Source organism: Cebus imitator, unplaced genomic scaffold (assembly GCF_001604975.1).
Source record: "Cebus imitator isolate Cc_AM_T3 unplaced genomic scaffold, Cebus_imitator-1.0 Scaffold9, whole genome shotgun sequence".
Lineage (NCBI taxonomy): Eukaryota > Metazoa > Chordata > Mammalia > Primates > Cebidae > Cebus > Cebus imitator.
The window spans coordinates 12,521,813-12,544,487 of NW_016107324.1; the positions used below are offsets into that span (position 1 = coordinate 12,521,813).

Genomic DNA, 22,675 nt, shown 5'->3' on the forward strand with positions numbered 1-22,675 from the left:
AAAAAAAAAAAATCAGTATGACTGTGAGTCAATTGTGTCTGTAACTGATTAATCTTAATCAGTCAAAAGACATTATAGTTGAACAGGAATGGGCTGTAAAAATACAGAGATCAGGCATCCAAAAATAGACTATAAAAATATATAGATTAGACATCCCAAGAGGTGCCTATAGCAATCAAATCACTATCTCAAAAGGTCTTTTTTTTTTTTTTTTTTTCTTTTTTTTGAGGTCGTGTCTCGCCTTTCTCTCCCAGGGTGGAGTGCAATGGTTCGATCGCAACCTCCACCTCCCGGGTTCAAGCAATTCTCCTGTGTTAGCCTCCTGTGTAGCTGGGATTACAGGCACCCACCACCACACCCAGCTAATTGTTTTGTATTTTTAGTAGAGAGGGGGTTTCACCATGTTGGCCAGGCTGGTCTCCAACTCCTGACCTGAGGTGATCCACCCGCCTTGGCCTCCCAAAGTACTGGGATTACAAGTGTGAGCCATCGCACCCAGCCCCCAAAAGGTCTTTAATGAGGAAAGAGAGTGTTGGAAGGGGGACTGGAAAGAGGCTTCCTCTCTGTGAAGCACCAGAGGGTACGTGCCTTGTCACCAAGTTCTTGGAATCATCCTGTTAATTTTTTACTCTGATGGAGTGTCAGGAGTTTATATAAAGGGGCTATGCCCTTTCTCTGGTCCCTTGACATCTTTACTATGTGAGAGGCCAGAACAGTGGGAGAGCTAGAACATGCCCCTCCCCAAATATTCATAACCTGGCTACTCCTGACATACCTAGGACTATAAAGGGTTTCTGTGGTGGGGGAAAAGTCTACCATTTTACTCCATGGAAATCCTGACTGTACAAGGAGAATTGTTTCCAACCTCATTAGGCTCTGGATCTCTTAGGATCCCTCAGCTTCTTACCTCTTTAGTCCAAGGGGTTGTCCAGGTTATCTGATCCTGGTTATTTGGTCCTCAGCTCTTTCCCCCATGGAATGCAGATGCCCTCCCCTAGGAGGCCCCTTGCCCCTCTTCCCTCCTCCAAATCAGACGTATGTACGTATGTACCCACCCTAGGCTCCTATTCTCCATACTCAGGCACAAGTGTTTCCAGTAATCAAAAGCATTAGAGTCTTCAAAGATAAAGTCAATGCTGGTTGAAACAGAGAGGTAGGAGCCAGGGCCCAGCAACTCCCAGCAACTAAGCAATGTATGGAGTCAGAAAAGCCTAAGCAGCACTACACCATCTGCAATGAATTCAGTTTATTGTTAGAGTTGGAGGTGGCTCCGTTACAGCAGCTGGGAACTATAGCAGGGAAGTGTGGGGAGGAGCAGAGCACAGCAGCACGGGGAGGGTGGAGCTAGGAAGAACACTAGGTGGGCTCATTTTGGTTTCCCAATAGTTTGGCAGAGAAGGCGAGCCCAGGTGACTACCAGCTTCTGGTTTCTCAGTCCAGCAGTAGTCTGACAGGGCTGCTCACTGGCTTGCTTGGGACAAGGTCCTCTCCTGGGGTGGCATTTTTGGCCCATTTTCACTTCACTCTGTAAGAGTTAAGCTATGACTCAGCTGCTTCTCCCTTTTTCCTTCCTCCCTCTCATTTTCCCCAAGTCCTCTGGCCTGGCCTCCACCTCCCAGATCCTCTAAGAGTGGGTTTGGAGAGGCAGCCAGTGTTCCCATTTCAGCTGCAGGATGGCATAGTGGAATGTTGAGGGAGTCACACATTGCTGGGGTGTCAAATGTTGGGATGTCAGGCAGTTGCTTATTTTTAACCCATTACACACCAGGCCACAGCAGATGACCACATGCAGAGAAGCCAAGCAGGGGATGAGAAGGGATCAGGATAATTGAAATGGGGTGAGTAAAAACTTCAAAGAGTCAGGGAGTTTGGAAGAATTCTGGCATTGGGAATGGGCTCTCCTTGCCCTTTTGTGCTGTCTGGACACAGCCCTGGGATATGAATGGTATACAGCAGGGGCTCGGGAATAAGCTCCTTTCTCCTCTCACCAGTCTATCTATTGGTCTAAAGAGCTTCAAGTTTTAAATTGAGACATTCAGATACTGAGCGAAGCAGTAGAACAGTGTAGCAGTGGGATACCCCCAGGCCCCTGCTAGAACTCAGACCCTGGTGGCTGGGGAGATGGGGGGATGGGAGATGGAGGAAAGGGTGCAGCTCTGGGCATCTCACTGACAGTATCCTGCCCCCAGTCACATAAATTGCTATTGGAAATCCTTCCTGGGATGACAAATAAATAGATTGAGATAAAGAGGTCCTTGGTGTTGGGGATATAATCTCCCTCTATAAGGGAGGAGGTTGCTCTCTGAGACCTATCCTCAGTCCCCATCCAATACCAGCATTTGACAGTGCTAGGAGAGGGTTCTCAGGCATCAGATGCTATCCTATCATAATTTGTCCCCTTCCCCATCCTCTGCTTGTTAACTTTGGTTTGAGACCCCTCTCAGGAATGGATGACGGGAAGGGACAATCCCTCCCATTTAGCCCAGCCCAAGTCCCCACAAGAAGACATCTCCCTCCCCTCCCCCTAGCTCCCATTTCCCTCAACACCACAGGACTCAGCAGTAGTCATTATCTAAAGGAGCTGGGGGAGTGGATCCTTGGGGAAGGGAGGGCGGCTCTTTCAGAACTCAATCTTGCAGGCAGGGAAGGACTCATCCTGCATGACCACGGTGCTGCTGCTAGCCAGGACCAGGACGTTCAGTTGCTGCTGCTGCTCATGAGTTTGTTGGTACCACTCACGAGTCACCTCCGTGTCATGAGTAGGGATCAGAGTCACCTAGGAGGGAGACAAGACATGCCTGATGTGAGAACATGAAAGGAAGGTAGGTGAGGGGGAAGGGGAACCTGATGGTCTCAGAAACAGCCTTGTTGCTCTTTAATAAATAGGGACTGTGTTCCACTGCCTCTGAGTGAGCTTTGACCAAACTACTTCCTTGGTGTCCTTTGCTACTCACCTGAAGATTCTCCCCCCACTGGGCCTTGCCCTCCAGCAGGGCATCCAGCACAGCCCGGCTTGGCTCGCCATTGGCAGGGTCATTCCCACTGACCACATAGTAGGATGCACGCACTCGACGAAAGAAGTCAAGGTCAGCAGTCTTGCCACTGCAATGATTCGGGATATAGGCGAGATCCACATATACAGGGGCACCAGAGCCGCCCTTGGAACTCAAGGCCACTGCAGAGACAAGCCAGCATTCATTGTAGAGGAAAAGTAGAACCGTTTTGGCAACCTTCTCCTCTTTCCCACTCCTGGAGCCTGACCAGCTCACACCCAGCCCTAACCCACACTCTCTGCCACTTTTCATGATATACTTACTCGGTCCTGCCTTGAGTCCATTGACTAGGCCTTTGGACATGGGGCTGTGTCCATCCTTTTCCTCTGCTGGGGTGACCTGGCTTGGAGTGCTGCGTGGTCGGGGTGGGGCCCGGGATGCTCGATCTGCAGGTCCTTTACCAGGGGTGGGTGATCGTTTTCCTCGAAGATCCAGACGCTGTGCAGGGGACGCTGGCTTGGCCCTGCCTGGGGCCCTGCGCCCTACTCGCCCCTGAACCTTCTCCTTCTCCCGTAGCCTCTCTACTCTCCCAGACTCTGAACTGAGCCCCTCAGGGTCAGCCATGCACACATCAGGGCGGGGAGGTGATGGGCGGGGGTCTGGCTGTGGGAGAGGGGGTGGGTCATGGCCAGGCCTGGGATGGTGAGTACCACTGACCCCCCCAGCTTTGTCCACAGGCAGGAAGTCCCCATCTTCATCTGAGTCAAGGGCTGCCTCCGCTGTGATGGATGGACACTCCTCAGTTTCTGGTGGGACATCAGAATCTGACTGTGAGGAGCCTGAGTCACTGGCTGATGTGGGGGGTGTCTCATCAGCCACAGGGCATGGGCCCCCACTGGTCCCTGAGCCCCCTGCTTGGCGCCGCCCGCCTCTTCCTACCAGCCGAGCTTCCTCAGTTGAGAGGTCACTGTCATCTGTGGATGGGGGCAGAAGTGGGTTCAGGAAGGATGGGGAGAGCTCCCCCCGATGGGGCCGGGGCTCAGCAGCACATCCCTGGGGCCCAGCCTCAACCTCAGGAGAGGCACTGCTGGGTGGGTCACCAGAGACCCCTCCAGAACACAGTGGCTGCTCAGGGGACAGCAGTGTGTCAGGCCGGGAGCTCCTCTCAGCTCCTTCAGGCCAGGCCCCACGTTCCCAGGCAGGACAGGCCTCAGCCTCTTCTTTTTCAGCCTTGGCTGGGGCAGGGCCTAGGGGGTTAGGGCTGCTTTCAGTTAGGCCATTGGCTGCACAGTCCCCAGAGGGACCCCGGGAGGGGCTTGGCTTCTCCATGGCTGCCCCTGAGCAGTCCAGGTGGCGCAGCAGGGTGCCATCACCCATATCTGCAAGCAGGCTTGGAGCTGCAGCTAGGGCCAAGTCCAGTGAAGCCGAGGGTGCTGGGCTCAGAGGAGTGAGGTCCCAGAGGCTGTGGGTAGCTGGTTCCATTCCTGGGTCCAGCTCTCCAGACTCTTGTTCTGTAGCCTCAAGGCCTGGAGAGAAGCACTCAGCCACACTTGAAATCACAGGTGTGGTAGCTTCAGAGGAGGAGCCGTCAGACAAGGCTGGTGAAGCAGGTCGTGGCAGATTGGAGAGGAGAGGGGCCTCAGGGGAGCTGGGTGATGGGAGCTGGGGCAACGAGGAGTCCAGGCTGGGGGCCTTGGTCACTTCCAAGTATTCATCATGCCGGGTTCTGGTGGGGGGTCCTGGAGCCAGAGCCAGAGCTCGGTCCCCAGAGAAGGCAAGGGAGCCACAGGGTGCCGAGCGGGGTTCAGCTGGAGAGGGCAGCTGTGTGGGAGCTGGCTGCAATGAGGAGAAGCCAAAAGCTGAAGCAGGGAAGTCCAGACTGGGTCGGGCAGGCCCCAGGTGTGAGTCCAAGGGAGGGCTGATATGTGCCTCAGTTTCTGGCCACAATGTGGGGGGCCCCATAGGGATGGAGTGAGGAGGACTTGGGGATTGGGCCTCTTTTTCTGGCTGTTCCCGAGCCCCCTTCTCCAGTTCTGAGTCACTAGTGCTGTCATCCCAGTGACTCCGGCCTGATTCCTTGGGGGATGGGGACCTCCTATCTGGGCTGCAGCTCAAGATGTTACCATTAAGAGGGGGGCTTGGGCCTTTGCTCAGGATAGGAGCACGGGGGGGCACTGCAGGTGGGGTGAGGCTGGGCTCCACACTTGGCCCTGGCTCTGGCCTTGGGGGTACGGTGGGTCCTGCCAGGGCTGCATAGCTGAAGGTTGGAGTGTCAGATTGGAGGCTCCTGGGTGAGATAGGAGATGAAAGCTCCTTCTCTGCAGATGTGTTTCGGCCAGCAGCCTCCTCCTTGGTTGAGAGGCATGGGGGCCAATCCCCAGCTGCTCCAAGTGGAGGCTCTCTAGTGGGGCATGCAGGGCCAAGCCCAGTAAGCATCATCTGCTCATAGATGTCTGCATACTGAAAGCTTCTCTCATCAGGATAGGGTGTGGGCTCTCTCTGCTCGGGCTCAGTCTGCTCAGGCTCCATGGTAGTATGGCTTTTGCTGGCCTCTGGTACCTTTGAGCTGTGTGAACTGCTGTCAGGAGCCCCAGCCCTACCTTCTTCTTGCCGTTCCCCTTCAGCCTTGCGGTAGTCCTTCCCCAGGGGGGAATATGGCCCACCTTCCAACTCAGCTGCCCCCTCCTGCACTGCAGCCACCACACTGTCATATTCGGCTGTGGCCCAAGAGAAGGGTGCAGGAGTGTGGGGGTCTGGGGCAGGTGTGGGGGGACCCGGAGCAGGAGAGAGGGGTGCAGGGGGGAGGGGTCTGTCCTTGGGCACCCAAGGTGGGATGTCAGCCAGCCATGAGGGGGTAGTGGGTTCATTCTTCATGGGTGGCATGAGCTTAGGGTCTGGGATAGCACTTTCTTTTCCTGGGGCTGAAGGAAACCTTTGTCCAACCATCTCAGGTGGGGAGGCTGGAGGGGAGATGATCTCAAAGGGAGAGGGAGTCAATTTGTCCTCTTCCTCTGGTGGCAACCCAACTGGTGATTCAGCAAGCCAGCGCTCCACCTCCAGCCCCTTCTGCGCTGAAGATTCCTGGAAATCCTTGAAGTCTGAGGCCCAGGGGCTCTGGGTTGTGTGTTCCCGCGGGGGCACTTCTTGCTCATCATCTGGGCCCTCATCTAGGAAAGTGCTTTCCCGTTCCTCAGTGTAGCGTGGGCGGGCCCCCTGGCCATCCAGTTCATGAGGGAACCAGACCTTCCGCTCACAGCTTAGCTCCCTCCAGTATGTGTCCTGTTCCAAGGCCACATCCTCTCTGCCCCTCCAATACCTGTTGTCCTGCTCAGGAGATGTGTCCTCCCACGCTGGGACAGGGTCTTTCTGTTCTCCAACTGGCTCCTCTCTCATAGGAGATGTTTCTCTCCACTCCTGGACCACATCCTGCTCCCTCCAGTACTTCTCTTCCTGCTCTCTGTCCTTGCCCTCCTGCGTGAGGCTCTCTTGTAGCCCCAGAGCTTTGGTCTTCTCCAAAAGAGCTTCTAACTTCTCTTCCACAGCCTTGACCTTTTCTGGGGATTTTTCCTCTACCATCTTCTCCTTTGATTTCCTGGTTTTATCCTCCTGCACTAGGCTCTCCTGCTTTTGAGTTTGGTCCTTCTCTTCCAGGGCCTTAACATTTTGTTCTAGGGCTTCATCTTTCCGTCCCAAAGCCCAGTATTTTTGTTCTAAGGCCTGATCCTTCTTTTCTGAGGCTCTATCCTTCTGTTCAGGGGCTTTGTCTGTCTGTTCTAGGTCTCTGCCCTTCATTTCAGCGACCTTGTCCTCTGGAGCCTCATGTTCAGCATTTCTGACTTTTTGATCTAAGGCTTTGTCTTTCTCTTCTGGGATCTTGTCCTTCTGTTCCAGGACCTTGTCCTTTTGTTCTTTGTCTTTTGGTTCCAGGGCCTTGTCCTTCTGTCCTAGGGCTGTGTCCTTTTGTTCTAAGGCTTTGTCTTTCTCTTCTGGGATCTTATCCTTTTGTTCCAGGGCCTTGTCTTTTTCTTCTAAGTCTTTGTCTTTTCGTTCTAGGGCCTTGTCCTTCTGTTCTAGGGATATGTCTTTTTGCTCTAAGTCTCTGCCTTTTTGTTCTAAAGCCTTATCCTGCTGTTTCACAGCCTTGTTCTTTACATCCAGAGCCTCATCTTTCTCATGGATAGCTATATCCTTTGGCTGTATCATATCCTTGTGCTCCAGAGTTTTGTCTTGCTGCTGTAGGACTTCATCCTTTGGCTCAGATTCCTTCTTCTTCTGTTCTGAGGTTCTGTCTTTCAACCTTGGAACTTTATCTTCCCACTCTATGGCAATGTCCTCCATGGCAGGGCTTGGCAAAGACTCAGGACTTTTGGAGAAGGAGCTATCAGGTGTCAGAATGTGTTCACCAGGGCTCATGATCGCCCCAGGTAAGTGCTTCCCATCTCCTGAAAGTGTAGAGTGAGACAGTGAGCTGGCAGGTGATTTCCTGTCAAGGCTCTCATCTGTGATGTCTGTCTGTGCAGAGTATCTAGTCATCCCATCTGTGGGAGGTAACACTGTGGCTGCATGAAGCTCTGGAACAGACATGGGAGCTATGTGGTAAGAGGTGTCCTCAGCCTGCATCAGATGCCCCCTTTCTTCCTTCACAAGGTTTAGTTCCCCAAACTGGAGGGTGCCAAGGCTTTCTGGAGAGAGCTGCTTAGAAGAAACATCCAGGGAGGTCTCCTTGCTGGGGCTCTCTTCTGACAGAGAAAGTGACTGCGTGTCTTCTGGAGATACCTCTGGCCAACGGTCTTTGTGTAGGTACTGCTCTGTCAGGCCACAGGGAGACTTGGGGCTGGGCTCTTTGTTGGCAGTGTCTGGGGATGCCACGCTGAGGACAGAAAGGGACTCTGCATCTTCAGGAGAGAGGCTTTGGTCAGGATATCTGAGCACCTCATCTTTCCAAGGTTTGCAAGGTTCTTGGGGTGATATCCTCAAACCTCCGGGAAGGGCGTCTGCTCCCAGAATTGGGCCTGTGGGCTCTCCTGCCCCCATAGTCTCAAAGACTATTGCTTTATCCTGCTCTGGCAATAGCTGAATGGTACAGCCTGTATGTCCCTCATCAATGCTGACAGGTTCTTCCTGGGCCTGGGGGCTCCTGGGAAGATGAACCTTCTCTTCCTTCTCTAGTGTTCCCTCTTCAGGCTCTGGCTCGACTGACTCTTCTGCAGCATCTTCTTTGCCCACACCTGGTGTGCGCTTAGTGTCTCCCCAGGAGTCTGCTTCCTGAAAGTCTTGGGGCTCAGACTTTTCTTCCACTGGGGACTGATGAAAGGGTGTGTGGGTGGCACTGGGAGGACCAGATGGTGGAGGAGAAGCCATCTTCACTGTGCTGTCATCTGGGCTAAGGCACCGCTCCTCTGCTTCTCCAAGGGTTGGTTCCCCTGGATGTAGGGCATGCCCGGGGGCACTAAACACTGGAGTTCCATATTGACTGCAAAGTTTCTCAGACATCTGTACATTTGTCGTCTCCTCCTCTTCCTCTTCCACAGCTCTTTCTCCAGACAAGCCTTTCCCTATGATCTCTCCTCTCTTCTCTGACTCCCCAGTCACAGAAAATTCCTCACAGGGTGGTGATTTGAAGCCCTTGTCTTCTTCCAGTGAGGAGGTGGGTGAGATGGTACCAGCTGATGGCACATAGTCCAAGCCCTGAGTAGCTTCAGTACGGGAGGAAGGGATGCTTGTGACTGTGTCAAGCAGCAGGGAGCTCTTGCCTGTCTCCTCCGTCTGGGGAGCTGTAAGTGAGGCCACAGACTGGTCCTCAGCCACTGATGTGGCAAAGGAAGAAAGTTTGTCACACTCAGTGATTGAAGTGGCCGAAGACACATGTTCTTCTTCAGCCAAAGGGGCAGCCACTATGTTAGTGGGATAGGTAAGTTCAGTCTCTGGTGCTCCATAGCCTTTGCCAGAGGTAGCAGGAACAGCACTGTCAGCAGGTTGGCTGGCTTCGAATGGGCCAGCACTTTCAGGCCCAGGGAGGTCATATGTACTTGTATGAAATCTGGGTGGAGCTGGGCGCTCCTCCGGCTCATCATGGATCTCCTCATCTGAGATGGTCTGCTCAGTCTCTGAGTAGCCAGGGATTGTCTCATCCTGGATGTAAGAGACATGCTCAGTGGCACCCGCAGGTGTGGTCAGGCTGCTTAGGAATGATGAGGTCTCCTTCTCAGGGGCCTTGCCCTGGACCAATTCCCGACCCCCAAAAGCCTCCCTGCTCCTTGGAGTTACCTTCAAGGCTTCCTGCATATGTTTTTGGTAAAAACCCTCAGCTTTTGTCTCGTCCTCTTCCTCCTCATCTGAAGGGTGAACCTCCTCCATTTCTTCTAACTCAGCCTTTTCTATCACATCCTCCTTTACTTCAGGTTCACTTTCCTCTCTGGCTTCTGTTCTGTCTGGGAGCCTCTCTGCTTCCCTCTGCTTCTTGTCCTCCCAGGTATCTTTCTCTTCTTCTCTTTCAGCCCCAGAGTCTAGGCCTCTGTCCTTGCTACCTTGTTCCTCAGGGACATCTGGGACAACCTCTTTATCTTTCATCACATGTTCTTCTTGTCCCAGCCCTGGAACAGAGGGTGGTGTTCCCTGGATAGCTGTACTTGGGAGTCCCTCCTCTGTAGTGTCTAGAGGGAATGGCTTATCTCTTAGTCCCGTGTCCCTTTGTTCAGCCAGCAAACCCCTCTCCTCACGCTTCATCTCCTCAAAGTCCTGTGTGAGGTCCTCTGGTGAGGACAGGACCAGCTCCCTGTGCCCACTGACTGTTGGGAGCGGTACAGCCCCCTTCTGGGCTGGGGGTGTCCGGGGCTCAGAAGACAGCTCCTTCTCCCCACGGGCAGCACGGCTCCTGTCTATTTTGACTCTTCCAGGGGCTTTGGCTTTGTAGAGGGTCTTACGTACCTCAGGAGTAAAGGGCTTTAGGTCTGGCTTGGAAATCTTCTTGACCTCAGATTTGGTATCTTTCCTCTTCTCCTCCTTCTTGGCATCCTTCTTCTCCTCCTTCCTTCCTTCATCCTTCTTGAGCTCTTTCCTCTCCTTTTTGATCTCTTTTTTCTCCTTGTCTTTTTTTTCTTCCAGCTTTGATATCTTTTCTTTAAGGTGCTTTTTCCCCACCTTGTCCTTGATCAGCTTTCGCTTTTCTGCCTTCAGTGCCTCACTTGACTCTGTCCTCACCCTCTCAGGCTTGGCAGGCTTCTCTGGGGGCTTCTCAGATGACTCTTTTGCCTTCTTCTCTGTCTTAGCTAACTCCTTGGCCAGCTCTGAGCGGGCCTCCTTGGCTCCCTCTTCTACCACCTCCTCCCGTTTGGCCAACTTGCTCACAGGTGTCTTGGTAGTGGCTTTGAGGCTCTCCTTGCTATCAGCCCGCTGTTTGATTTTGCTGGGCTTAATGTTGGTAGGCACAGCCCCAGCAGCCAGGTCCTTCTGCGTGGCCACAGGGTAACGCAGGAAGTCCAGATGCCGAAGCTTTTCCAGGCCCTCCAAAATCTTATTCTGGGGAGCATTTCCTGGAAAAAGCACACGCACAATCTTCTCAGTGGGGTTGGCTGGTAGCCAGACCACCAGAGCAGTAATAGAGGTAAGGTAGGGCACAGAGATCTCAGCCTCCTTCCCATTGGCCAGCACGATGCCTGTCTTGGCTTTACTATTGCCTGCCCACTTTTGCATGAGGAACTGCATCTCCTTGCTGTCCTTGACAGGGTTGAGGACATACATGTCCAGCCGGCCCACACCCATTTTGTGGAAGAGGGTCAGTGGCTCAATGGTGTTGCTGACCACACGATACAGAGGCTCAGCCTGGATGCCCAGGCGGTTTAAGTGCTGCAGAGTGAGGCAGGCCTCTTCAATGCTGCGCTTGGCTTTCCGGGAGGCATCAGGAAGCCGCAGCTTATCAGGCACGTTAAAAAAGACAACTCCAAGCTCAGGGGAGATAAGGTTCTTCACCCAGTCACTATAACTGCTAGAGCCCTGGGACTGCTCCTCCTCTAGCTCTGCCACTTTGCGCTGCAGTAGTCCATTGATGCCTGGCAGGTTGTCTGCCCCAATATGTGTGAGTAGCACCGAGTCAATGCGGTCCAGGTGCCGCACCAGCTTCCAAAAGCAGGACTTGCGATCAGAGCCACCATCCACCAGGATGTTGAAACCATTGACAGCAAAGAGGGCAGAGTCCCCACGACCACCTGGGAAGATGTAGCAGCAAGGCTTGGAGAGCTTGAGGAAGCCCCCTGAGGTTGGGGGCTCTAGCAGGTCAAATGGGGATGGCACATCCACAGTCTCAGAGACGTACTCGGAGAACTCAGCCACGCCATCCATGGTGGGCAGCGTGGGCTCAGGGTTTAGCCGGAGGTGCAGGTTCTCTTGGGAACTGGATAATCCCAGGTGGCTCCAATCACCTTCCCCTAAGCAGGACACGGTGAGGAAGGCCTGGATCCCCGGGTCTCTATTGCTGAGCAATTGGGCAATCTAGAAGAATAGGAGATAGAAGCCTGATCAGGTCACTAGAGTTGTTTTGGTCTGACTCAGATTCAGCACCCTAATCTTCACTTCTCTCCAAGGTGAACTCTTACCTTTCTGCCAGGGCCCCCCATGGTCAAGCAATATGAGACTTTCCTTTAGATTCCTCCCGTAGCTCTAGTGCTGCCCTTTCTCCCAGACACTCTGGGATGGAACTTACCTTGGGGCTGTGAAGGACCTGAGCAAAGTTTTCGTAGGCGTAGGTGCCACTCTGTAGGATGAGGTCTCCCCCAGGCTCTAAACTTTGCCCACTCAAAATTAGTAGTTTATGAGCTGAAGGGCTGCTAAGAAGATGGTGAACCTGGAATGGAAGAAGGGGAGTGGTCATAGATATAGGAAATCCAGGGAAAGCCAATGAATGTCCCTGAAGTACTGCAAGAGCATGCTTCCCATTGGTGTCCCTCCTACCACCTCCAGACTAGGCTGGGGACAATAAGTCAGCTTTGATGCCAGAGAGAGGAATTCTTGGCCTAATAGTGGTAGCATTGGCCAGGGTGGGTATAGCACTTACATCAGGCCTGCTTGGCAAGGGACAGGCCCTGGCCTTACCTCAGAGCTGATACTGTCTGCACTGGGATTTACCAGGATGATGGTCTCTAGGATCTCGCTCTGGTGGCAAAGGGTCCTCTGGCCTGAGGGAGAGATGTAGAAATTTATATTGAGAATAGGTATAGAAATTGTGTGGTGCAGAAGAAGAAAGAATGTATTATCAGAAAATGGGACTCAAGAGAAAGAGAAACTTGGCTATCCTTAGACCCTGCCACCCTGGATACTGCTGAGTAAGGTCTAGGAACTGGCTCCTCCAGCCCTTCCCTTTCAGGGTTTCCACCTCCCCCTCTTCCACACTGGCTGTCCTCTCCTTCCCTTCGTCTACCACACCCTCTGCTGCCTGTGTCCCCACCCCTCTGCCTGGAACTACAGCCTCAGACTGCCCTGTTGACAAGAAGCTTTTGTCCTGCTGGAACACTAAGCTCCTGGTGCTGCCTGGGGATGGGGGGCTCAGCTGGAGAGAGGGCCCCTGGGATGATATTCTTCACTTCCCTTTCTCCTTCCTGGCTTGCCTCTGCCCTGGGCTTTTCTGCCAGCAGAGTGTCTAGAAATAAGGAGATAGGAGCTTATGTGTCTACAGACTCCCCAACTTTCTTGCCATCCAAGGCCAGAATTCCTGCTCCAGAAGACCCAGAGAAGCCTGTGCTATCTAAACCCTTTATGATTCAAAGAATGGGCATAGAACTATAACTTCCTGTTCTGTCCTTTGGTTCCTCAGAGGCCCAGCCTGCACTAATACACATGCATACAAACATATTGTTCCCACTAGAAAGTTTTCACAGCATCTTCTTGTCCCAAAGTTTCAGAGAGATTGGATTCACTACCCCACAACCTATTCCTTGTGAACAGTTCCTTCTCTCATCTTTGCCCCTCTCCTAGGGGCCTCTACCATGGAAATGGGGAGTGAAAGGTTCTTGAACAAGAAACACATTAATAAGAAAGGAGAGATTCAGGGTGCTCCCCAGGCCATGGAGAAAAACATCGCCGAATCCCCTATTTCCCTTCTCCAGCCTCACATGAAACACCAAGCAATTCAGCAAAGAAAGGAAGTGGCAAATCAGACAGAAGATGCGGAAGAAGAATGCTGCCATCCTCTGCTCCTGCCCTTCCTCCCCCAACCCCCTTTCCAGTTGCAGTGAATAGTGGCATTAACCTCATAGAGCATCCAACAGATGGCAGTGGGCTGTGTGGAGGATATTGGTGGGAGGGCTCATAATTTGTCTCTTAGATCTTCTTCTGTGACCCAGCTCTCTCTTCTTTCTGGGGCTTGGATAAGAGAAGCCTGGGGCCAGGGCCTTTGTTAAGAGGAAGAGCCATGGTGCCAGGATCAGGCAGATCTGACAGCACAGGGCTGCAGATTGCAGCTGTGGGGGAAATGAACGATGGATGGTGTCAGAAGGCCAAACCCCATACAGGGTGGGTTGGGGCGAAGAGGAATTCAAGGGTTCCCTTCTATTCACTTGAGAATTGAGGGAACATTTGAGATAAATTCAGAGGACAAGGGCCACCTCAGATGTAGGCAAGGGCAGGGTGTGGGGCAAGTGAGGGATATCAAGGTTTGGGAAGCTGCCAGCCTTAAGTAGTTCAGATTTAGAAGGGCAAGAGCTCCCTCCACACAAATAAAGTCACACATTTGAGGTAGGAAGGTCAGAAAGACAAATATCTATAGCACACACTGATTTGCTTTCTATCTACCACTCCCCTCTACCCCAAGTCTCCCATTCCTTACGGTCCCCGTTTATCACCACAAGACTTCTCTGATCCCAGTTCCTGTCCTGGCATAAGGTCCTATTCCTCACCCTATCCCTGGGAGTGGTTCTGACTTGCAACTACATGGTTTATATCCTGTGCCTCTCTTTTTCAGGCCTGGGAGAAAGCCATTTCTTCTGCTCCCCGCGCTGTCTCACTGAAGGGAACGGACTCGTTTTTTCCTTTTTCTTTGGAGAGGACCATCTTGTGAGGCAGGGGCACACAGTGCTCGGCCAGTGCTGGAGTGGGGGGTGGGCTGTGGTGCGGAGGCTGAGCAGGCAGGAGGGCAGGTGTCTCCGCAGTGAGGCAGAAGGGGAGGAGGGCCATTTGGGCAGCTGCAGTTTGCCGCAGTGTGTGAGTGTGTGTGAGTGTGCGCGCTGAGCTCTGGCTCCAGCTCCGCCCCCACCCCCCACCCCAGCATGACAAGTCATTTTCTTGGCTGCTTCTGCATGGGGGGTGGGGATAGGGGGATGCAGAGAGGGAGAAGAAACTGGCTTCTCTGTTCAAGAGCCCCCATCTTGGGAAGAGAGGCAGAGATGAGGTGGGAGTAGGGCTGAGACTGGGAACCTGTGGGGCTGACACGACTGGAAATGCTGGGTAGCCCCTGGGGAGGGAGTTCTCCATCTCCATAGTGGCCTTAGCAGGGCCAGAAAGGGGGGTTTAGAGTCCCAGTCTAAAGCTAGCCGCAGGGAATAGGGTGGGGGGAGCCCATTGCAAACCGGTTGGTCTGTGAGGAGGCGCGTGCCATGTCTTAGTGACCCTTTCCTCCCTTCTTTTCCATAGTGTCCCCCACCTTCCCTTACTTGGCAAAAACTCACTGCCCTACTCACCACCAGCATAGGAGAAGCTGAGCAATCCAGCAGCTGACACCCAGGGGCCCTCCCATTAGGCACATTCCCATAACATCCCCCTTTCTCTCAGATTCTTCTGCCTCTGACCAAAAACATTGCTCCCAAATTCCTCCAGCACCCTGGGCTGCCAAGCAGAGCCAGTGGTACCACCCTCTGCTGCTGTCCCAGGCTGATGTCTCCCACCCCCGCCCAGGTGGAGAGGTGGACTGTCACAGCCCCTGGTGGCCTCTGGTTCTGGGTCCAGACTGGGCCCACAGCCAGTAATGTTCATCTTCTCTCTCCATTTGCCCAGCCTGCCTCCTGCCACTGGGCTAGTTCCAGACGTACCAGATTAGGTACCAGCACCCTTTCCATGACCCCAGCCCACCTCCCCTCCCTCCATATCACAGTGTACCCCCACATACCAAGCCCTTTGGTTCGGTTCTTACCCCGGGGTGTGGGAGGAAGCCTCTCATGGAGGCAGCAGCTCCGGCCTCAGCCGGCAGCTTCAGGGAAGAGTCTGCAGCACTTGGGGTGGGAGTGGGGGGGGTGCTTGATGAGGAGGGCGGCGCCAGGGCGGGGAAGAGGGGCTGGTCTGTGACGAGGCACTGGAGACTTAACTGTTTCTTTGCCTTCACGATATCCATACTCTAGTGCTTTTGCTTGGCTCTGGGGCTGAGGGATTGTCTAGCAGCTCAAAGAGCCTCTGCAATGTCCTGTGGCCCACAGGAGCTTTCTCTCACAGCCATGCTTATTTAGGAAATACTCTTTTAGCATCAGCCAAAAGACCAAAGCCCCATGCTAGGGGACAGAGCGAGGCTATAGAAGGCATGGGCTGCGTGGGCTCTCCCCCTTCTCTTAGAAACCATCTGCTGCCTCTTTCCTCAGATGGATCCAGAGAGTAACCTTCAGTCCCTGGAGGAGCAGGAGACAAAGGCTGGGGGACCAAGAACATGGGGTAGGGGTGGGGAACTGCTTAAGAGAAAGGTTGGGGATGGGGAGATGTGCTGCCTTCCTCTGAACCTTAGCTACAGAAACCAAGGAGGGCAGAAATAAATCTTATTTTAGGGTTAGAGGGTAGTTTGAAATTCTGGAGTAGACACATGGTCCCTAGCCTACTGGGGTGGGGCACAGGGACCCTGAGAGCTACATGAAGTTCTGTGGCAATGCAGCGTAACACAGTAACCACATAGGCACTGATTCTTGGGATTCTTGAGTCATTGGAATATACAGACAAGTCCCTGAAGGGGCAGGGAGCTTTCTGCCTTACAGCGAAGGAGTTTACAAGGACTGAGAAGGATTACCATGGCCTCAGGGGCTCAGGCCCCAGGAAGGCTTTATGATAGGCCAATTATTAAATGTAACAGAAGTACTCTTTAGATTTTAAACAAAACCTATAATGACTGTGTAGGGTGGTTGGGTTCCTGCTCTCTCCGTGTCTCTTTGCTGACTCCGTCTTATATTATTCTGATCCTTCTAACATTGATCCTGTTTCCCTTAGTCACTACCTCTGTCTCAGATTTAGTAAAGTGCTTTAGGACTTAAAGGAAGGATCTGGAGAGCCGCAGCACTTCCTTCCAATGGGAGGATGCTCAAGCTCTCACATAGTCCTTCCCTGTCCTCTTCCCATCCACCCTTCCCAGTCCTGGCTAGCTCCTAAGGCCTTCCTCACAATCACAGCCACCCACGCATAACCCAAGACTAGCCCCACCCTTGCCCCAGGCTGCCAAGAGCTACTTTTGAAGGTCAGAGAAACCAAAATAGTCTGTGCTTTCAGCATCCCCCATCCCCTCTTAACTGCAGCCAGAGGAGAGGAGGAGCTGAGTCACTAGTACTCTTGGGGTTGAGGGGACAAAAGGGGAGCAATTCTTGCTCAGATCCGGGGATGCAAATCAGCAACAATGGCAACAACCCCATTTGGGTAGAAGCAGCCATCTGCAGAGATACACACAGAAAACCAGGCTGAGTTCCGAGCATCACAAAAGGAAAATACCTCTCTTCTGTAACTTCATCGCTCTTATTTCCTCCGACCTCAAGCCCTCTATCTCCTCTCTGCTTTCTAGGGCTTTCTGGAGTGTGTTAGGAGGGAAACTCGAGTAGACATTTGCCTTAAGAACAAAATAACATTTCCCAGACCAATGCAGAGCCCACCTTTATTCTCGGCTCAAGGGCCGCACCCTGGGCATGGTGCCAACTCACAGTAGAGTTTTCCTTCAGCCTTCACCCTCTAAACAGCTACGCACCACCACCAACTCTCCACCTGCTGTGTTCTAGGCTCTGCTGCAATGAAATGGTGAGATGCCAAAGAAGAAAGAGAGGCTAAAGAAGAAAGAGAGGCTTGAGCTTAGACACAAAGTAAGATATGAAACTTTGGATTTGAGACCTGATCCATCATTTTACTAATCACGCTGCTAAACAAGTCACTTAATGTCTCTCAGAGCCTGCTTCATAAACTATGAAATGAGTTTATTAGTACCATCCTCCAATAATGCTGTGAGGTTTGAATTGTATAAAAGATGAAAAAATGCTCCTTCATTCCTAGACTTCTAAATCTGCAATGTACAAATGCCACTGGAAGTCTTTCTCCCTTTTGTGGAAGATTTCCGAGAGGTCACCTAGGTGATCAAGGAAATTGTAAATCAGGATCTCAGACCAGATCAACTCTAGAGTACTCTTATCTCCCAGGTAAACCCAGAACTAGAGATGACTGCAGTATGAAACTTGAAGTCCTTTTCATGTCCTTGCTTTCCCATTTTAGACAGCAATGTAGACCCCAGTTCCAAGGGCTAATGAGCTGCTGTATTAATTCAGGATAACTTTTGTATTGGTAGAAGCAATAGAACGATCACTTCCTAAGTCCATCAGTAGAAATGGAGAGTCAGACTGAAGGCCTCCTGACTGGTCCCTCAGCCTGTGTTTTTATTTATTTATTTATTTATTTTGAGATGGAGTCTAGCTCTGTTGTCTAGGCGGGAATGCAGTGGCACAATCTTGGCTCACTGCAACCTTTGTCTGCTGGGTTAAAGCGATTCTCCTACTTCAGCCTCCTGAGTATCTGGGTTTACTGGTGCACCACTACCCAGGCTAATTTTTGTATTTTCAATAGAGACAGGATTTCACCATGTTGGCCAGGCTGGTCTCAAACTCCTGACCTCAAGTGATCTGCCCGCCTCGGCCTCCTGAAGTGCTGGGATTACAGGTGTGAGCCACCACTCGCGGCCCTGTGTTTTTGAGTCTTAGAATATTAGTTATGAATTATGAGCCCTCCCCTCCATTTCCTGTAGGTATCCAATAGTAAAAGAATCATAAAATTATTGAAACTCAGTTTTCCACTGTCCTAATGTTTCTGAGTTTGTATTAGAATGCTTGGAAGATCCAGATTTTTTGTAGGGGTTGGAAAGTCACCACTGGGTCTGGGCAGGGTGGCTCACACCTGTAATCCCAGCACTTTGGGAGGCCGAGGTGGGCGGATCACCAGGTCAGCAGTTCAAGACCACCTAGCCAGCATGATGAAACCCTGTCTCTACTAAAAGTACAAAAATCAGCCGGGTGTGGTGGTGCACGCCTGTAATCCCAACTGAGGCAGGAGAATCGCTTGAACCCAGGAGGCAGGTGAGGCTGAGGCAGGAGAATTGCTTGAACCCGGGAGGCAGAGGTTGCAGTGAGCTGATAGCGTGCCACTGCACTCCAGCCTGGGCAACAGAGCAAGTCTCCATCTAAAAAAAAAAAAAAAAAAAAAAGTCACCACTGGAGAGGCTACATGATGCAAACATCATCTTTGAAAGCTTTTACCAGACTTGACCACTAGAAGGAGCTGGGCTACTGACTCTATCAGAGGGTCCCTTCTTTTTTGTGTGTGGGTATGTCAATGTGGAGAGGGCAGTGCCTAGGAATAATTATACTCTCCCTGTCACTGTAGGATACATTTTTGTCTGCTTTCTTAGCATTTTGGCCCAGGGCTTGAGGGTAGGTGATAGATATGGTGGCCCAGCCTGTGGGGTAGTCAAGCCATAAGGCACTAACATATCCCCTTGAGCTCATCCCAGCTGCCTGGACCCTTTTCGTCCTTACTAACAGAAGGCTGAAGGGAGGGGCAATGTCTGCAGCTGCTCTGGGCTGACTGTTGTTTGTGGGGACAGCTGAAAGAGGAGCCAACAGGGGTGTGGCTGTGGCTGTCTTGAGCAGTGTGGGTTTTTCCAGGAAATTCTCTACTATTCTCCTGTGACATAGACAGACCATGATAAAAATGTCCAAACCTAAAAATATTCAGTATGCCAAAGTAAGCTCTAATCTGAAGTATATGGTCCTAAGCTCCTTGAGTACACCACAGCCAAACTTTTTGATGGAAAGGGTCTAGTAGGTGTTTATATATCAGTGCTTGTTTCTAAGAAGTGCCTGGGAATAACTATGTGTCTCTCTGTGTCTTCCCAAGTATCCCTGCATCTTAATCTGAAGAATGGCTAGGTACTTTGGTTTAAATTCTTTTCATTTCTTATATTATTCCAGAAACCAGCCTACTCTCAGGTCTCTGTAGCCAAAAGGACAAGGTTAGAGAATTCAGTGTGAATTATTAACATCAGCAGATAATCACAAACTTCTGTTAGTCATTAATTTCATCCTCTGTCATCCTGTATGTGGCCCTGCACCAAAGCTCCTAGGAGTACTAAGTGGTAAAACTGTTGATTTTCATCATCATCAGGGATAATGGAGGAAGCCATGACATGCATAATTCTAAACAGAAGAATTCTCAAAAGAGTGAGTGCCCTGCATTACAGAAAGCCAGTCACATCAGGAAGATGTCAGCCTCACAAATATTAATATAAAATTGCTGTACATATTGCTAGGATGATAGAGCTTTAGTCATATTAACCTTATTTTCTCCAACTTCCCAGCAGCATCTGGGATCACTAATAGACATTAGTGATCAGGAAATGATCAAAGATTTGGAAGTAAGAAGCAGTGGAAAAGGAGAAGAGGTAATTAAGGAAAGGTGACTACTATACTGGATAATTGAGAATTATCTGTATAAGATATGAATTCAGTCATTCAGTTGCAGTGGCTGTTGACCCGGATGGATTTTATATTCTATTAAGCTGCATGGATTGGTGTGTCAACATTTTCCAATAACATGACTAGATGCCTAGCTCTCTCTTTTTTTTTTTTTTTTTGTGATGGAGTTTGTCCAGGCTGGAGTGTCGTGGCACAATCTTGGCTCACCGCAACCTCCACTTCCTGGGTTCAAGCAATTCTTCTGCCTCAGTCTCCCGAGTAGCTGGGATTACAGGCATGTGGCACCACGCCCGGCTAATTTTGTATTTTTTAGTAGAGATAGGTCAGGCTGGTCTTGAACTCCTGACATCAGGTTATCTACCCACCTTGGCCTCCTAAAGTGTTGGGATTACAGGCGTGAGCCAGCGTGCCCGGCCCTAACTCTTTTATAATAGGATGAGGAGCTTCCCATTGTCTCCTCACAGATATCTGTCATGGAGTGATAGTTCTGAAAATCTTATTTTCTCAATTCTCTAACCCACCCATTCCTCCCACCCAGCAGAATGGGAAACTGCATTATGTGAGCTTTGATCTGGGCCAAATCTCAGAGTACAACTTGATCTCGTAGCAGTAAATTCAGGAGACCCTCCTTCCACTCTGGATTTGATGGTGCCCATCATCTTATGGTACCAGGATTCTGCTCTGCTCTGGAGATCTGTTGGCTAAGCCAAAGCAGGAACCAGAAACCCTGAAACCTGTGCAGCCTAAATAAAAATGCTAGGTGGGGCTCAGTGGCTCACATCTGTAATCCCAGCACTTTGGGAGGCCAAGGTGGGCAGATCATGAGGTCAGGAGTTGAAGACCAGCCTGGCCAACGTGGTGAAACCTTGTCTCTACTAAAAATACAAAAAATTAGCTGGGTGTGGTGGTCGGTGCCTGTAATCCCAGCTACTTAGGAGGCTGAGGTAGGAGAAACACCTGAATCCAGGAGGCAGAGGTTGCAGTGAGCCAAAATCGTGCCACTGCACTCCAGCCTGGGCAATAGTTTGAGACTCCTTCTCAAAAAAAAAATGTTAAACAAGGGTCTAGGAAGATAAATGGGGGATTCTGGGGTGTCTTTAAAGGAAAGCAGGGAGTCCAGGGTATGCAGAAAGGGGAACACAAATGAAGAAAGTGAATTTTTGCATCAGAGATGACTGATCACTAAAAGGAGTACCTCATTTCTTTAGTGCATGTCAACAGCTATCCACAAAATCCACAAACAACCCACTTCTCAGGGAGAAGTTACGTTCTCTAGGCTCCCTCCACTATCAAACCATGTCTGCAAAGTATATTCGATATGTGGGGATAGCTATGGAATTCCAAGACTTTTCTCCTCTATAAAGTTCCTCCCTTCTCCTCCACCCAAACCTCCCAAAGGCCACTTCTCCCAGGGAGACTGGATTTCTGCTCTTCGGTGACCAGCTGTCACCCAAATGACTGAAATAAAATGCTAGTCCTAACCTTTGATCTCTGAGGAGAAGTGAGCTAGATGCCGGGTAATGAAGAGTCTCAATTGTTGGTTCAAGTCAAAGGATGACAGGTCAATGTTCCAGGACAGAATCCCTGTGGGAGAAAAACAAAAAGGATTCTAGATAAGGTTGTGGGTTGGGGGGTGGTGGGACTGCAGGAATACTTTCAAGTTCACAGAACAGGTAAGGAGAGGGAGGGTATATGGGCAGTTGCCACAATCAGCCTTAGTGATGTCTTGAAGGAAGGTGGCTAGTCGTGGTATCTTTCTCCCGGTTACCTTGTCTAAGCTTTGCCTAAGCCAGAGGGAGGACAGACTTTAGACTAACCTCGGTCATTAATGAGTTTATAAGTAGGAATTTTCTTGTAAGGTTGCTTAGTTGTGGTGGAAGTGACACCTAAGAACCTATTGCCAGGTAATGAGAGCTACCTTTTCCAATTTACAGCTAAGTAGGATTCTATGTCGGCCTTCTATGCCCCCTTCCTTTTCTCCAACCTTCCACGGCTTGCTTCCACCCGCAGGTGGCTCCGCAGCATTGCACCACAGCCACAGGCACAGCACTGGGGATGGAAGTGAGGACTCAGGAGCTGGTAGCCACAAAGGTCACCCTCAGGTTGGCTGCTAGCATTTAGAGATTTGAGATTTGTACAGGGCGTTCAGAAGCTCCTCATGCTGGTTCAGGGACCATAAAGAAGAAACAGCAAGATTGGGATGTGGATTCTCCAGGGGATGGAGAGGACTTTCAGGACACCTGGCCCAAAACACTGCAGAGGAGGGTGTGACCAGAGGGGCCCCAGGGGCTGAGCTCCGCTGCCTCAGAGAGACTGTGGAACGCCACGGAGTGTGTGGGAAGGATGGGCCAGCGAGATGTTAGTAGAGCGAGAGGATAAGGACACATGGCATGGAAGATGCAGGTGACAAGGGCGAAGATCTCAGGAAGTGCACACAAGGGATGGATATGCAGACATATGCATTGGGAGTTGAATGCAGAAGGCGGAGAAGCATAGGATGGAGATACCTGAAGCACAGCCAGAACAGTGGCTCACCTTGTTCAAGGTGGGCCCGCACGGCCCTCAGCTGACTCTCGGTACCGATATCGCCGATCACAATGAGCAAAGAGTGCTTCTGTAGGTCCCAGCGGGCAGCCGCCACCGCGGCTCCAGCCTCGCACAGCGGCTCAGCGGGTTTCTGAGGCAGCGGTGCGCCGGGACTTCGGAGCCCCAGCCCCAGAGTTGTCTCCATGGCAACGCCGTGAGGCCGCGCAGGCCCGGCCTCGGTCTCCATGGTAACTCCGGCGGTGTTAGGCCGGCAGCGTCCTCTGCAGAGAGAGTGCGCGCGGTTCTTAAAGGCCGGCGGCAGGTGCCGCTCATTGGCTGCTGCCTGTCAGGGGGCGGGGCACAGTCGCCGCAGGGGCGGGCCAGGGGCCGGAGCTAGAAGCGTCTGCTTTGCGGTCTTGCTGGGCCTGAGGGTGGTGGCCGTCTCCCATCCCCCCTACGACCCCCTCGCTCCGTGCTAGT

General features: G+C 51.7%; 1 protein-coding gene across 4 annotated transcripts; it reads right to left on the bottom strand.

The window, feature by feature from the left end:
* Positions 1 to 1,231: 1,231 nt before the first annotated feature.
* MAP1A (microtubule associated protein 1A) lies at positions 1,232 to 22,473 on the bottom strand. 4 transcript variants are annotated; one of them, XM_017546175.2, is made up of 7 exons: positions 22,205 to 22,473; positions 21,152 to 21,253; positions 12,081 to 12,163; positions 11,692 to 11,832; positions 3,317 to 11,480; positions 2,955 to 3,175; positions 1,232 to 2,776 (listed from the first exon to the last, which is right to left on the bottom strand). In XM_017546175.2, the coding sequence occupies exons 1-7, from the start codon at positions 22,440 to 22,442 to the stop codon at positions 2,621 to 2,623; spliced, it is 9,105 nt and encodes a 3,034-aa protein (XP_017401664.1). In that variant the 5' UTR covers positions 22,443 to 22,473; the 3' UTR covers positions 1,232 to 2,620. The 4 variants fall into 4 exon arrangements, with proteins under 4 accessions (XP_017401664.1, XP_017401668.1, XP_017401669.1 ...); XM_017546179.1 differs by lacking the exons at positions 21,152 to 21,253; positions 22,205 to 22,473 and adding an exon at positions 15,109 to 15,204; XM_017546180.2 differs by lacking the exons at positions 21,152 to 21,253; positions 22,205 to 22,473 and adding an exon at positions 15,109 to 15,198 and having other exon boundaries at positions 3,317 to 11,503.
* Between the last annotated feature and the right edge of the window lie 202 nt (positions 22,474 to 22,675).

Excerpts from the sequence above, each read along its gene's own strand:
- MAP1A (XM_017546175.2), bottom strand. The coding sequence starts at position 22,442 with ATGGAGACCGAGGCCGGGCCTGCGCGGCCTCACGGCGTTGCCATGGAG. Across the intron at positions 11,833-12,080 it reads CAGACAGTATCAGCTCTGAG|GTTCACCATCTTCTTAGCAG; the intron begins GTAAGGCCAGGG and ends CTTCCATTCCAG. Across the intron at positions 3,176-3,316 it reads TGGACTCAAGGCAGGACCGA|TGGCCTTGAGTTCCAAGGGC; the intron begins GTAAGTATATCA and ends TTGTCTCTGCAG.